This window comes from Nerophis ophidion, linkage group LG02 (genome assembly GCF_033978795.1).
Source record: "Nerophis ophidion isolate RoL-2023_Sa linkage group LG02, RoL_Noph_v1.0, whole genome shotgun sequence".
Classification (NCBI taxonomy): Eukaryota; Metazoa; Chordata; class Actinopteri; order Syngnathiformes; family Syngnathidae; genus Nerophis; species Nerophis ophidion.
In genome coordinates, this window is record NC_084612.1 from 4,479,924 (window position 1) to 4,496,583 (window position 16,660).

Here is a 16,660-nt window from a genome sequence, read left to right on the forward strand (position 1 = left end):
CACAATGCCAGCTAAGCGTCACAGATATTTGCTTATTTTATGTCTGATAAGCTAATTCTTCTCATAAAGCAGATTTTATGTTTGAGAGTTTTACTCGTTTTAAGTGTTTTGGTCCTAAATGATCTCAGTAAGATATTACAGCTTGTTGCTGAGATTTGATGACCTATATTGAGTAAAACATGCTTGAAACTAGAATATCAACTGTTGAAAAGCTGTGTCATTAACACTCACAAGAACAAAATTACTTTTTCAGAAGTAAGAATTTCTCATTTCAAGCATAAATGATCTTGAATGGGATTGTGCTGAACATTTTAATTTTCCCAAAGGAACTCTCCTGACGGAATAAATAAAGTACTATCTAATCTAATCTAATCTAAAATTAAAAAAATCATGATTTTGACAACATTTTGTCTCATAATTAAAACAGATGATGGCCAAATGGACTTTGGCAGTTTTATTTTCAAAGAAACAATAGAACATACGTCCTCATATAGTAGTACAGTTGGCACAGTACAGTAAATTGACAGTTAATATTTAAACATCTAACATGTGAGATTTCAAACTATTTTTGAACAGAAATAGTTCATGTACATTCAGGTAAATTATTCAAAATTTCAATAAAAAATAAAAAAATTGGTCGGGGGGCCGGGCTGTAAATAAATGTAATGCCGAGCGCATATCATTATGTCAAGATAATGGCACTAGCATTGAACATTTTTCAACATATTGAGAAAAAACATCCCATATTTGTTTTTTCTATTAAGAAAAGTCCACTAGTTATTAGTGAAAATGTACTTATTTTAACGTATTTTTGGGCTTATTGAGGTTAGCTAATTTGACCTGTTTTGGAAAGTCTCGACAAGCCAAATTTTCTTGTTCTATTGGCATAAAATTTTGCTTGGTTCAAGTAAAATACCCTTCATTTTTATATATTTTTTTCTTGTTTTTGAACACCGACTTTTTGCAGTGCAAATAGTTGGAAGGGCACCTCCGGGGATGGTGTAATGAGGTATCAGGGGTGCATAAGGGGCAAAGGACTTCAAGTTTTAGCGTCTTTTTCATTCTTGAACGATACACACGCCTGCAGCAAGGTGGCAGCACTGCTTGAATCAAACAACAGGTTAAAACAGGAAATATGACCAAGTATATATTATATCTAACCTGGGCATGCGGCCCGTTAGGCTTTTCAATCTGGCCCACCAGACATTCCCAAATATTTTTGTTAAATCTTTAAGATGGAAACTGCAGCTGCCATTATGATGTGCAGTGATGTTTTGAAATGTGAAGTGAACTGAATTATATTTATATAACGCTTTTTTCTCTAGTGACTCAAAGCGCTTTACATAGTGAAACCCAATATCTAAGTTACATTTAAACCAGTGTGGGTGGCACTGGGAGCAGGTGGGTAAAGTGTCTTGCCCAAGGACACAACGGCATTGACTAGGATGGCGGAAGCGGGAATCGAACCTGCAACCCTCAAGTTGCTGGCACGGCCGCTCTACCAACCGAGCTAAACCGGTAAAATCTTGAACTGTGCAAAGTATTTCAATGGTTGGAATCTGCGCTTTTGCATGATATACTAGTTACTATGGTCATCTAAATCACAGCAGCTCAGACGAGGCACCAAGCAGTGTGGGTGGGGAGCGTTTCCACAGAGTGTTTCCAGAACGACCAGCCTGTAATAAGGGTGTCAGGGACAGAGGAGGAAGGAGAGTTTTACAACAAAGTTCTAAACTGAGTCATGAATCAGATTGTCAGTGTTTTTTTTTTTTAACCTTTCGCTGTGTTTGTTGCGTTTTGCTTGATTGTAAAATATGTCAATGGAGAGGGGGTGTGACGTTCATATGTTGTCAATATTCAGTGTTTTATCGTTCATAGTTAATATTGTAAAACCCTCAATCTTTATTTTCATGAACATTCTAAGTGTCTCCATCCATCCATTTTCTACCGCTTATTCCCTTTCGGGGTTGCGGGGGGCGCTGGTACCTATCTCAGCTACAATCGGGCGGAAGGCGGGGTACACCCTGGACAAGTCGCCACCTCATCGCAGGGCCAACACAGATAGACAGACAACATTCACACTCACATTCACACACTAGGGCCAATTTAGTGTTGCCAATCAACCTATCCCCAGGTGCATGTCTTTGGAAGTGGGAGGAAGCCGGAGTACCCGGAGGGAACCCACGCAGTCACGGGGAGAACATGCAAACTCCACACAGAAAGATCCCGAGCCTGGATTTGAACCCAGGACTGCAGGACCTTCGTATTGTGAGGCAGACGCACTAACCCCTCTGCCACCGTGAAGCCCTTCTAAGTGTGTCATTCAGTAAAAAAAAATTCTAAATTCCATTACATTTTTAAAGGCGGTCCGTCATAAAGTTTTTAGCATTCAATCAGACATTATTGTGAGGTTTTGTATTAGTGTTCCTGAAAATCAGATATACCGGCCCCCAGACACATCCATTCATCCATTTTCTACCGCTTATTCCCTTTCGGGGTCGCGGGGGGCGCTGGCGCCTATCTCAACATGTTTTCCACCAAATTTGGCCCCCCAAGTAAAAATAATTGCCCAGGCCTGCATTACATTTACTTAACCCTTCAGTTTACCGGTAATGAGGATATAGTAAAGTGAAGTGAATTATATTTATATAGCGCTTTTTCCATCCATCCATCCATTTTCTACCGCTTATTCCCTTTTTTGGGGTCGCGGGGGGCGCTGGTGCCTATCTCAGCTACAATCGGGCGGAAGGCGGCGTACACCCTGGACAAGTCGCCAGCTAATCGCAGGGCCAACACAGATAGACAGACAACATTCACACACTAGGGCCAATTTAGTGTTGCCAATCAACCTATCCCCAGGTGCATGTTTTTGGAGGTGGGAGGAAGCCGGAGTACCCGGAGGGAACCCACGCATTCACGGGGAGAACATGCAAACTCCACACAGAAAGATCCCGAGCCTGGAATTGAACCCAGGACTGCAGGACCTTCGTATTGTGAGGCAGACGCACTAACCCCTCTTCCACCGTGAAGCCCTAGCGCTTTTTCTGTAAAGTTAAAAGTTAAAGTACCACTGATTGTCACACACACTCTTGGTGTGGCGAAATTATTCTCTGCATTTGACCCATCACCTTTGATCACCCCCTGGGAGGTGAGGGGAGCAGTGGGCAGCAGCGGTGCTGCGCCCGGGAATAATTTTTTTGGTGATTTAACCCCCAATTCCAACCCTTGATGCTGAGTGCCAAGCAGGGAGGTAATGAGTCCCATTTTTATAGTCTTTGGTATGACTCGGCCGGGATTTGAACTCCCAACCTACCGATCTCAGGGCGGACACTCTAACCACTAGGCAACTGAGTAGTGACTCACAACGCTTTCACATAGTGAAACCCAATATTTAAGTTACATTTAAACCAGTGTGGGTGGCACTGGAAGTGTCTTGCACAAGGACACATTGGGAGTGACTCGGATGGCGGAAGCGGGGATCGAACCCGGAACCCTCAAGTTGCTGGCAAGGCCACTCTACTAACTGAGCTATACTGCCCCAATATATACATACACAATATACAAAAATTATCATTGTCAGGTATAGAATTTCAACACAGCTGGGTTGTATGTGAAGTCATATCCGTTTTTTCTTCTGCGTTTTTCTTAGTTCGCATGATGGGCAAGCAGCTTGAGTGTAGTATTAAAACAAGTGAGAGGGAGTGTCGAGTTTGAGCATAAAATGCCGTTTTGCTGTTCTGTTTTTGGGTGTGCCTGTCCTTTAAATAGAGAGATAGGAAAGAGTTTTCATAAAGTTCCGAATAAGTGGTTCATTAAGGTAATCAAGTCAGGGAAAAAAACAAAAGTGCATGCGTCAAAGGAAATGGCTCCTAAAAATGTGCTTGTCTCCACAGCGATCACTTTGCACAAAACCCAAAACCAAGGAAGTTGGCATGTTGTGTAAATTGTTAATAAAAACAGAATATAAGGATTTGCAAATCCTTTTCAACTTGTATTCAATTGAAAAGACTGCTAAAACAAGATATTAAATGTTTGAGCTGATAAACTTGATTTTTTTTGCAAATAATAATAAACTTAGAATTTCATGGATGCAACACGTGCCAAAGTAGTTGGGAAAGGGCATGTTCACCGCTGTGTTACATCACCTTTTCTTTTAACAACACTCAATAAACTTTTGGGAACTGAGGAAACTAATTGTTGCAGCTTTGAAAGTCGAATTCTTTCCCATTCTTGTTTTATGTAGAGCTTCAGTTGTTCAACAGTCCGGGGTCTCCGCTGTCGTATTTTAGGCTTCATTATGCGGCACACATTTTCAATGGGAGACAGGTCTGGACTACAGGCGGGCCAGGAAAGTACCCACAATCTTTTTTTACGAAGCCACGCTGTTGTAACGTGCTGAATGTGGCTTGGCATTGTCTTGCTGGAATAAGCAGTGGCGTCCATGAAAAAGACTGCGCTTGGATGGCAGCATATGTTGTTCCAAAACCTGTATTTACCTTTCAGCATTAATGGTGCCTTCACAGATGTGTAAGTTACCCATGCCTTGGGCAGTAATGCACCCTCATACCTTCACAGATGCTGGCTTTTGAACTTTGTGTCGGTAACAATCTGGATGGTTTGCTTCCCCTTTGGCCCGGATGACACGATGTCGAATGTTTCCAAAAACAATTTGAAATGTGGGCCCATCAGACCACAGAATACTTTTCCCTTTGCATCAGTCCATTTTAGATGATCTCGGGCCCAGAGAAGCCAGCGGCGTTTCTGGATGTTGTTGATAAATGGCTTTTGTTCTGTATATTAAAGATTTAACTTGCACTTACAGATGTATTTAACTGTATTTAGTGACAGTGGTTTTCTGAAGTGTTCCTGAGCCCATGCGGTGATATCCTTTAGAGATTGATGTCGGTTTTTGATACAGTGCCGTCTGAGGGATCGAAAGTCATGGTCATTCAATGTTGGTTTCCGGCCATGCCGCTTACGTGGAGTGATTTCTCCAGATTCTCTGAACCTTTTGATGACATTATGGACCGTAGATGTTGAAATCCCTAAGTTTCTTGCAATTGCACTTTGAGAAACGTTGTTCTTAAACTGTTTGACTATTTGCTCACGCAGTTGTGGACAAAGGGGTGTACCTCGCCCCATCCTTTCTTGTGAAAGACTGAGCATTTTTTGGGAAGCTGTTTTTATACCCAATCATGGCACCCACCTGTTCCAAATGGGATGTTCCAAATAAGTGTTTGATAAGCATTCCTCAACTTTATCAGTATTTTTTTGCCACCTTTCCCAACTTCTTTGTCACGTGTTGCTGGCATCAAATTCTAAAGTAGGTGATTATTTGCAAAAAAAAATCAATCAATTAATCAATGTTTATTTATGTGTTGTGGTTTGTGCAGGCCTTTGAGACACTAGTGATTTAGGGCTATATAAGTAAACATTGATTGATATAGCCCTAAATCACAAATGTCTCAAAGGACTATACAAACCACTACGACTACGACATCCTCGGAAGAACCCAAATAAGGGCAAGGAAAACTCACACCCAGTGGGCAGGGAGAACTCACACCCAGTGGGACGCCAGTGACAATGATGACTATGAGAACCTTGGAGAGGACCTCAGATGTTGGCAAACCGCCCGCCCCCCCCTCTAGGGGACCGAAAGCACTGGATGTCGAGCGGGTCTAACATGATACTGTGAAAGTTCAATCCATAGTGGATCCAACACAGCCGCGAGAGTTCAGTTCAAAGCGGATCCAAGACAGCAGCGAAAGTCCCGTCCACAGGAAACCATCCCAAGCGGAGTTGGATCAGGATCGTAGAGATGTCCCCAACCGATACACAGGCGAGCGGTCCATCCTGGGTCCCGACTCTGGACAGCCAGTACTTCATCCAAGGTAATCGGATCGGACCCCCTCCACAAGGGAGGGGGGGGACAGAGGAGAAAAAGAAAAGAAGCGGCAGATCAACTGGTCTAAAAAGAAGGTCTATTTAAAGGCTAGAGTATACAAATGAGTTTTAAGGTGAGACTTAAATGCTTCTACTGAGGTAGCATCTCGAACTGTTACCGGGAGGGAATTCCAGAGTACTGGAGCCCGAACAGGAAATGCTCTGTAGCCCCCAGACTTTTTTTGGGGCTTTAGGAAACACTAATAAACCGGAGTCCTTTGAACGCAGATTTCTTGCCGGGACATATGGTTCAATACAATTGTTTTATCAGTTTTAACATCAAATATGTTGTCCTTGTAGCATTTTCAACTGAATATGGGTTGAGAATGATTTGCAAATCATTGAATTCCGTTTATATTTACATCTAACACAATTTCCCAACTCATATTGAAACGGGGTTTGTAGTCAAAACTGTCCTCTGTGGCTCGCTCTACATTCCACATCATCTCATTGAAGACGTCCTAGCATAAATATTTTGTTTGTGAGGCTCGCCTCGTTCCGCCTGAGAGACGCTCCTCGTGCGCTCGACTCATTTCGGCTAATCCCTGAAAAGCCACTGTAGATACTGTGGTTCACCGTGGGCGCTGCAGACTTGTTTGAGTTTTCAACTCTGACTCACCTCATCATCAGGGAGTGGTACATTCCAGACGTGAGAGCCTCAAAACCAGGTGGAGATGTGTGACACAGTAGAAGGGCAACCGCTGTCATGGAGGAATATTTAGTGTTAAGGCCACAAAGTCCACCTGGTATAGCATTCAGTATGTCTGCAAAGCATAAGATATTAGGTTGCCTTTGACGGGGACAGGCCGCTATATGTCCTTTGTGGTTTTGCTTAAGGCGACTGTCACTTGAAACCGTCACTGGTGTGTGTGTGTCTTCCAGGAGAAGCGACGTCTAGCCATCCGTAATGCGGCTCAGCAGTGGGAGGGTGTCATCGCCTGCTTGGAACTGCCACCATCAACAAATGGCGCCAAAGAAGAGGTCAGCCCGGAGAACAGCCCCGCCCACTGCCCGACGCAGACCAATGGGCTGCCTCAGGAGCCTTCGTCCGATGACCCAAGGTGGGCCTGACCATATTAATATTAATAGAATTTCACTTCCTGTGTTTAGTCTAAGGATACGCCTCATTTGTTGGAGGTCTTTCACATTGTTTTCGCCACACGAAGTAACAGGAAGGGAAAATGATCTGTTCCAGGGTCAATCTGAAAACATCCCAAAATCCTCTGACATCCGTAACTGCCGCAAAGGTTACAGTTTGTCTTTTTCAATTGCGTAAAATGTGTTTTATAGTAGACTTGGACTTAGACTTCGGAAATTGTTCCTCGTATCTACCAAACTTTAATGTGGGTAACTGGATTATTTTTGTTTGTTGAAGATGCTCCAGTGTTGCACCCATTCACATTTTGTGGATTACATGACCTGATGACTGACGAGCTCCACACACACACATTTGTTGTTAGACACCCTGTTGTGTCACTGTAATAAAGTGTAGTGTCACTATTATAAAGTGTAGTGTCACTGTAATAAAGTGTAGTGTCACTATTATAAAGTGTAGTGTCACTATCATAACTTGTAATGTCACTATTAAGAAGTGTAATATTACTATCATAAAGTGTAGCGTCACTATCATGAAATCTAATGTCACTATCATAAAGTGTAGCGTCACTATCATGAAATCTAATGTCACTATCATAAAGTGTAGCGTCACTATCATAAAGTGTAGTGTCACTATTATGAAGTGTAATATTACTATCATAAGTGTAGTGTCACTATCATTGAGTGTAGTGGCACTATCATAAAGTGTAGTGTCACTGTAATAAAGTGTAGTGTCACTATTATAAAGTGTAGTGTCACTATCATAACTTGTAATGTCACTATTAAGAAGTGTAATATTACTATCATAAAGTGTAGCGTCACTATCATGAAATCTAATGTCACTATCATAAAGTGTAGCGTCACTATCATGAAATCTAATGTCACTATCATAAAGTGTAGCGTCACTATCATAAAGTGTAGTGTCACTATTATGAAGTGTAATATTACTATCATAAGTGTAGTGTCACTATCATTGAGTGTAGTGGCACTATCATAAAGTGTAGTGTCACTGTCATGAAGTGTAGTGTCACTATTATAAAGTGTAATGTCACTATCATAAAGTTTAATGTCACTATTATGAAGTGTAATATTACAATCATAAAGTGTAGTGTCACTATCATGAAATCTAATGTCACTATCATAAAGTGTAGCGTCACTATCATGAAATCTAATGTCACTATCATAAAGTGTAGCGTCACTATCATAAAGTGTAGTGTCACTATTATGAAGTGTAATATTACTATCATAAGTGTAGTGTCACTATCATTGAGTGTAGTGGCACTATCATAAAGTGTAGTGTCACTGTCTTGAAGTGTAGTGTCACGATTATAAAGTGTAATGTCACTATCATAAAGTTTAATGTCACTATTATGAAGTGTAATATTACAATCATAAAGTGTAGCGTCACTATCATGAAATATAATGTCACTATCATAAAGTGTAGCGTCACTATCATAAAGTGTAGTGTCACTATTAACAAGTGTAATATTACGTAGTGTCACTATCATTGAGTGTAGTGTCACTATCATGAAATGTAATGTCACTATCATAAAGTGTAGCGTCACTATCATAAAGTGTAGCGTCACTATCATAAAGTGTAGCGTCACTATCATGAAATCTAATGTCACTATCATAAAGTGTAGCGTCACTATCATAAAGTGTAGTGTCACTATTATGAAGTGTAATATTACTATCATAAGTGTAGTGTCACTATCATTGAGTGTAGTGGCACTATCATAAAGTGTAGTGTCACTGTCATGAAGTGTAGTGTCACTATTATAAAGTGTAATGTCACTATCATAAAGTTTAATGTCACTATTATGAAGTGTAATATTACAATCATAAAGTGTAGTGTCACTATCATTGAGTGTAGTATCACTATCATAAAGTGTAGTGTCACTGTCATGAAGTGTAGTGTCACTATTATAAAGTGTAATGTCACTATCATAAAGTTTGATGTCACTATTATGAAGTGTAATATTACAATCATAAAGTGTAGCGTCACTATCATGAAATCTAATGTCACTATCATAAAGTGTAGCGTCACTATCATAAAGTGTAGTGTCACTATTAACAAGTGTAATATTACGTAGTGTCACTATCATTGAGTGTAGTGTCACTATCATAAAGTGTAGTGTCACTATCATGAAGTTTACTGTCATTATCTTGAAGTGTAATGTTACTATCACAAAGTGTACCATCACTATCATGAAATGTAATTTTACTATCATAAAGTGTAGCGTCACTATCATTGAGTGTAGTATCACTATCATAAAGTGTAATTACACTATTATGAAGTGGAATATTACTATCATAAAGTGTAGTGTCACTATCATTGAGTGTAGTATCACTATCATAAAGTGTAGTGTCACTATCATGAAGTGTACTGTCATTATCATAGAGTGTAATGTTACTATTATGAAGTGGAATATTACTATTCTAAAGTGTAGTGTCACTATCATTGAGTGTACTGTCACTATCATAAAGTGTAATGTCACTGTCATAAAGTGTAGTGTCAATGTCATAAAGTGTAGCGTCACTATCATAAGTTGTAGTGTGACAATTATAAAGTGTAATGTCACTATTATGAAGTGTAATGTTACCATCATAAAGTCTAATGTAACTATTATGAAGTGTAATGTTACCATCATAAAGTCTAATGTAACTATTATGAAGTGTGCTGTCATTATAAAGTGTAATGTTACTATCATAAAGGGGAATGTCACTATTATGAAGTTTTATATTACTATCAAAGTGTAATGTTACTATTATGAAATGTAATGTTACTATCATAAAGTGTAGTGTCACTATCATAAGGTGTCATGTCTTGATTATGAAGTGTGGTATCTTTATGATTAAGTGTAGTTTATATCACAAAATATAATATCTTAATCATAAAGTCTAGTGTCACTATTACAAAATGTAATGCCACTATCATTAAGTGTTGCATCAGTTTGATAAAGTTTAGTGTCCTAATTATGAGGTGTAATGTCACTATCATAAAGTCTAGTGTCACTATCATAAAGTGTAACGCCATGTTAATTTTACTATCAAGTGTAACGCCACTATTTAAGTGGAGTGTCAGTTTTCTAAGTTGTAGTGTCACTATCATAAAGTGTAGTGTCACGGTAATAAAAATGCGGAACAAAGGGCTTCCCCTAAGAGCTCAATATACTTTGCATACTTTTGTTTCTAAATGGTTTACACAATGAACTCCTACATCGCCACAGCAGCTGGCATTCGGTACATACGAAATCTCTGTTTGATGTCCTCCATCAGGCGTATAAGTCCAGGTGCTGGACCAGAACGTGTCATGTGTGGTGGACCCGAGAACAGATTCCGCACCAACAGCCGTCCAAACAGCCCAAGAGATCCAAAGTAAGGCAACAATTTCATCAATTTCACGTTGTGTAATTCGCAAATAAAAAAAAGAATACAACGATTTGCAAATCCTTTTCAACTTATATTCAATTGAATAGACTGCAAAGACAAGATAATTCATGTTTGAACTGAGGAACCCATTTTTTTTTTGCAAATAATCATTACCTTAGGATTTAATGGCAGCAACAAGTTGCAAAAAAGTTCGGCCAGGGGCAGTTTTACCACTGTGTTACATGGCCTTTCCTTTTAACAACACTCAGTAAACCTTTGGGAACTGAGGAGACCAAGTTTTGAAGCTTTTCAGGTGGTTTTCTTTCCCATTCTTGCTTGATGTACAGCTTAAGTTGTTCAACAGTCCGGGGTCTCCGTTGTGGTGTTTTAGGCTTCATATTGCGCCACACATTTTCAACAGGAGACAAGTCTGGACTACAGGCAGACCAGTCTTGTACCCACACTTTTTTACTATGAAGCCACGCTGTTGTAACACATGCAGAATGTGGCTTTGCATTGTCTTGCTGAAATAAGCAGGGGCGTCCATGAAAAAGACGTTGCTTGGATGGCAACATATGTTGCTCCAAAACTTGTATGTACCTTTCAGTATTAATGGTGCCTTCACAGATGTGTAAGTTACCCATGCCTTGGGCACTAATACACCCCCATACCATCCCAGATGCTGGCTTTTGAACTTTGCGCCTATAACAGTTCGGATGGTTCTTTTCTTCTTTGGTCCTGAGGACAACATATCCACAGTTCCAAAAACAATTTCCAATGTGGACTCGTCAGACCACAGAACATTTTTCCACTTTGCATCAGTCCATCTTAGGTGAGCTTGTTCCTAGGTGTTGTTGATAAATGGCTTTCGCTTTGCAAAGTAGAGTTTTAACCTGCACTTACAGATGTAGCGACCACCTGTAGTTACTGACAGTGGTTTTCTGAAGTGTTTGTGAGCCCATGTGGTGATATCCTTTACACACTGATGTCGCTTTTTGGTACAGCACCGCCTGAGGGATCAAATCTATCTATCTATCTATCTATCTATCTATCTATCTATCTATCTATCTATCTATCTATCTATCTATCTATCTATCTATCTATCTATCTATCTATCTATCTATCTATCTATCTATCTATCTATCTATCTATCTATCTATCTATCTATCTATCTATCTATCTACCTATCTATCTATCTATCTATCTATCTATCTATCTATCTATCTATCACATACAACAACATCACATTAAGGAGTGGGGCAGGAGGACACAAACGTTAGCAACACTGGCATACCTATGTCTGCTGCATGCTAACATTACATTCACAGTTTAACAGCAACAGCATGCTATAGGTTAGCGCATTTGCCAAAGAAAAACAGAAGTGCACAGTTCCCATTTCTGTATCTGACAGACAGATGGTTTGCAGGTTAACAGAGCTATATTTTAAAGGCCTACTGAAATTAGATGTTCTTATTTAAACGGGGATAGCAGGTCCATTCTATGTGTCATACTTGATCGTTTCGTGATATTGCCATATTTTTGCTGAAAGGATTTAGTAGAGAACATCGACGATAAAGTTTGCAACTTTTGGTCGCTAATAAAAAAGCCTTGCCTGTACCAGAAGTAGCAGACGATGTGCGCATGACGTCACGGGTTGTAGGGCCCCTCACATCCTCACATTGTTTATACTCATAGCCAGCAGCAGCAAGAGCGATTTGGACCGAGAAAGCGACGATTTCCCCATTAATTTTAGCGAGGATGAAAGATTTGTGGATGAGGAAAGTTAGAGTGAAGCACTAGAAAGAAAGAAAAAAAAAGGCGACGGCAGTGGGAGCGATTCAGATGTTATTAGACACATTTACTAGGATAATTCTGGAAAATCCCTTATCTGCTTATTGTGTTAATAGTGTTTTAGTGAGTTTATAAAGTCATACCTGAAAGTCGGAGGGCTGCGGTGACCGCCAGTGTCTCTGAGGGAAGCCAATGAAGGAGCCAAGATAACAGCTGCTGCAGGAGGACGTTAACTCCGCACAAGTCTCCAGTAAGAGCCGACTTAATATCACAATTTTCTCATCCAAAAACTTGCTGGTTGACATGTGGTAGAAAAACATGACAACAAACAAAGAAACACCGGCTGTGTTTCGGGTGCTAAAGGCAGCTGCAATCCACCGCTTTCCACCAACAATATTCTTCTTTATAGTCTCCATTATTATTGAACAAATTGCAAAAGATTCAGCAACACAGATGTCCAAATTACTGTGTTATTAAGCGATGAAAAGAGACGACTGTGAGCCGTGAGTGGTGCTGGGCTAAAAATGTCCGCTTAACAAATAACGTCACAAACACCCGTCATCATTCCGCGACGTTTTCAACAAGAAAGTCCGCGGGAAATTTTAAATTGTCCATCCATCCATCATCTTCCGCTTATCCGAGGTCGGGTCGCGGGGGCAACAGCCTAAGCAGGGAAACCCAGACTTCCCTCTCCCCAGCCACTTCGTCTAGCTCTTCCCGGGGGATCCCGAGGCGTTCCCAGGCCAGCCGGGAGACATAGTCTTCCCAACGTGTCCTGGGTCTTCCCCGTGGCCTCCTACCGGTTGGACGTGCCCTAAACACCTCCCTAGGGAGGCGTTCGGGTGGCATCCTGACCAGATGCCCGAACCACCTCATCTGGCTCCTCTCGATGTGAAGGAGCAGCGGCTTAACTTTGAGTTCCTCCCGGATGGCAGAGCTTCTCACCCTATCTCTAAGGGAGAGCCCCGCCACACGGCGGAGGAAACTCATTTCGGCCGCTTGTACCCGTGATCTTATCCTTTCGGTCATGACCCAAAGCTCATGACCATAGGTGAGGATGGGAACGTAGATCGACCGGTAAATTGAGAGCTTTGCCTTCCGGCTCAGCTCCTTCTTCACCACAACGGACCGGTACAACGTCCGCATTACTGAAGACGCCGCACCGATCCGCCTGTCGATCTCACGATCCACTCTTCCCTCACTCGTGAACAAGACTCCTAGGTACTTGAACTCCTCCACTTGGGGCAGGGTCTCCTCCCCAACCCGGAGATGGCACTCCACCCTTTTCCGGGCGAGAACCATGGACTCGGACTTGGAGGTGCTGATTCTCATTCCGGTCGCTTCACACTCGGCTGCGAACCGATCCAGCGAGAGCTGAAGATCCCGGTCAGATGAAGCCATCAGGACTACATCATCTGCAAAAAGCAGAGACCTAATCCTGCGGTTACCAAACCGGAACCCCTCAACGCCTTGACTGCGCCTAGAAATTCTGTCCATAAAAGTTATGAACAGAATCGGTGACAAAGGACAGCCTTGGCGGAGTCCAACCCTCACTGGAAATGTGTTCGACTTACTGCCGGCAATGCGGACCAAGCTCTGGCACTGATCGTACAGGGAACGGACCGCCACAATAAGACAGTCCGATACCCCATACTCTCTGAGCACTCCCCCACAGGACTTCCCGAGGGACACGGTCGAATGCCTTCTCCAAGTCCACAAAGCACATGTAGACTGGTTGGGCAAACTCCCATGCACCCTCAAGAACCCTGCCGAGAGTATAGAGCTGGTCCACAGTTCCACGACCAGGACGAAAACCACACTGTTCCTCCTGAATCCGAGGTTCGACTATCCGACGTAGCCTCCTCTCCAGTACACCTGAATAAACCTTACCGGGAAGGCTGAGGAGTGTGATCCCACGATAGTTTTTTAAATTTTAAATTGTAATTTAGTAAACTAAAAAGGCCGTATTGGAATGTGTTGCAATGTTAATATTTCATCATTGATATATAAACTATCAGACTGCGTGGTCGGTAGTAGTGGGTTTCAGTAGGCCTTTAAGACGTGTAGTGAAGCACTTATTTTAATTAGGTTTTTTTTATTTATATAAAGTGGTTGCATTTTTATTGGGTGGGTTCATCTGCTATAGCTAGGGGCGTGTCAGAGGTAGTATCATGTCAACAAGGAAGGTGGTTTTTCCTTCATGATATCACCTGCAAATGTAAATGTGTTTAGTGCCTCTTCTTCTATAAGTGGGGAAATTAAGTAAGGTAAATCACATTTTTTCCCCAAGTTTTGTGCACAGAAAGATGCTCTACGCACTCATGTTGCTGTTAGAACGTCATCAGTAGGGCTGGTCTGGTATCAGGAAGGGTGTTAAGATGTTGACACTCGTACCGATTTATTGCAGGGGAATGTGCCAATGCATCACATTCCCGTCAGTCCTGCGAGTCTTAATGCGAGCTGCAGGGCTGCGATGCATCTTCCCTACGGGGAAAGCGGCGCAGGTCAAGAGGAATTATGAGGAGGACGTACAAAAGTATCATTTTACAGTTCAAACGCCGCCTTCCTTCCTGCGCGGTGATAAGAAAAATAGCCTTGAAGCAAAATCCCTCACAGGCTAATAATCTCTTCTCCCTTCAGTCATGTGGCTCAAAAGGCATACAGTGACTCACCCCTTAGAGGTGGTGACACCTCGCTATTGTGTTTTAAAAATTATTAATATAGCTTTCTCCCTTTAGGCTAAGCGTGTCATTCATTAGGCGGGTCATTCCCACACGATTAAACACAAACAAACAACAATACCCCACCACTCCCCTTCCCTCCCTCGGAAGGCACTCAGGTGTCAAAATAGCGCAGGAAGTAGGCTCTTGTTTGTCGAGGCCTTTGCACGACATCTTTGCGTATCATCTCTCCGAGCGTGCCAGGGAAGTCCGGGTATTTCCTGGCTCAGATTGAGTCAGAGGTGGTACAATCCTGACCATGCGCCAGAATTTTAACGCCCACATTTTTTTTACAAACTCCATTTCCATATGAGTTAGGAAATTGTGTTAGATGTAAATATAAACGGAATACAATGATTTTAAATCATTTTCAACCCATATTCAATTGAATGCACTACAAAGACAGGATATTTGATGTTCGAACTCCTAAACTTTTTTTTTTTGCAAATAATAATTCACGGGCTTCACGGTGGCAGAGGGGTTAGTGCGTCTGCCTCACAATACGAAGGTCCTGTAGTCCCGGGTTCAAATCCAGGCTCGGGATCTTTCTGTGTGGAGTTTGCATGTTCTCCCCGTGAATGCGTGGGTTCCCTCCGGGTACTCCGGCTTCCTCCCACTTCCAAAGACATGCACCTGGGGATAGGTTGATTGGCAACACTAAATTGGCCCTAGTGTGTGAATGTGAGTGTGAATGTTGTCTGTCTCTCGGTGTTGGCCCTGCGATGAGGTGGCGACTTGTCCAGGGTGTACCCCGCCTTACGCCCGATTGTAGCTGAGATAGGCGCCAGCGCCCCCCGTGACCCCGAAAGGGAATAAGCGGTAGAAAATGGATGGATGGATGGATAATAATTCACTTAGAATTTCATGGCTGCAACACGTGCCAAAGTAGTTGGGAAAGGGCATGTGTAACAGGGTCAATTAAGTCTTGTAAATAATGTATTTTCAAATGTTATATTATTGTTATAATTACACCAAATATTTAAGTTACATGTAAATACCTGAATATTGTTTGATGTTTTGTCAATGTGGAACCGTTCTCACGTTGTCCCTCCTACTGCAATAATTACTGTGACACCTGTCTTTTTATATGCATTGGACACGCCTTCCAACTTCCCTTTTTGTCTACGGCAGGGGTGTCAAACTCAAATACAGAGTGGGCCAAAATTTAAAACTGAACAAAGCCGCGGGCCAAGGTTTGTCACGCCTGTAAGTTAATGTTTTGGTTTTGGTCAGGTTATGTTTAGTTTTTTGGACATTTTAATTCTGTCTTGGCACTTCCTGGTTTGTTTTCGTCTCCATGCTAACTCATTAGTTTTCACCTGTCATGTCACGTCCTTTTTCTCAGCCTCACACCTGTTTTCACTAATGATCACGGGTACTTAAGTCACTCTTTTTCTTGTCTTCATTCTGGGATCTTCACACTCGTACACACGCTACCCATGCTGCACCTTCTTCACGCCCTCGTTTATTTGCTTCATGCCTTGCTACGCTGTTCATTTTGATCCACGTAAGTTTTGTATTTATGCCACAGTGCACTCTTTTGTTTCATGTCTTTAGTCTTGCCATCGTGCTGTTTAAGTTTATAGTTGAATTGTCTTTCATGCCATTGAGCAAGTGTTTTTGTTTTCCCTGTTTTGTATGTATTATATAATAAACAACTATGTACTCACGTCCACGCCTCGCTCGTGTTGATCCTCATCTGCATCGAAGAAACAATCCATGTCCAAGCCTAGTTGTGA

General features: G+C 41.8%; 1 protein-coding gene across 2 annotated transcripts in view; it reads left to right on the forward strand.

Moving 5' to 3' along the window:
* LOC133536235 (leucine-rich repeat-containing protein 49) overlaps positions 1 to 16,660 on the forward strand; it is a 98,598-nt gene that overhangs the window by 48,775 nt on the left and 33,163 nt on the right. For both annotated transcript variants that reach the window (XM_061876615.1, XM_061876621.1), the window contains exons 12-13: positions 6,826 to 7,004; positions 10,318 to 10,416. In XM_061876615.1, coding sequence (XP_061732599.1) covers positions 6,826 to 7,004; positions 10,318 to 10,416 — 278 coding nt within the window. The remainder of the gene's footprint in view (positions 1 to 6,825; positions 7,005 to 10,317; positions 10,417 to 16,660) is intronic.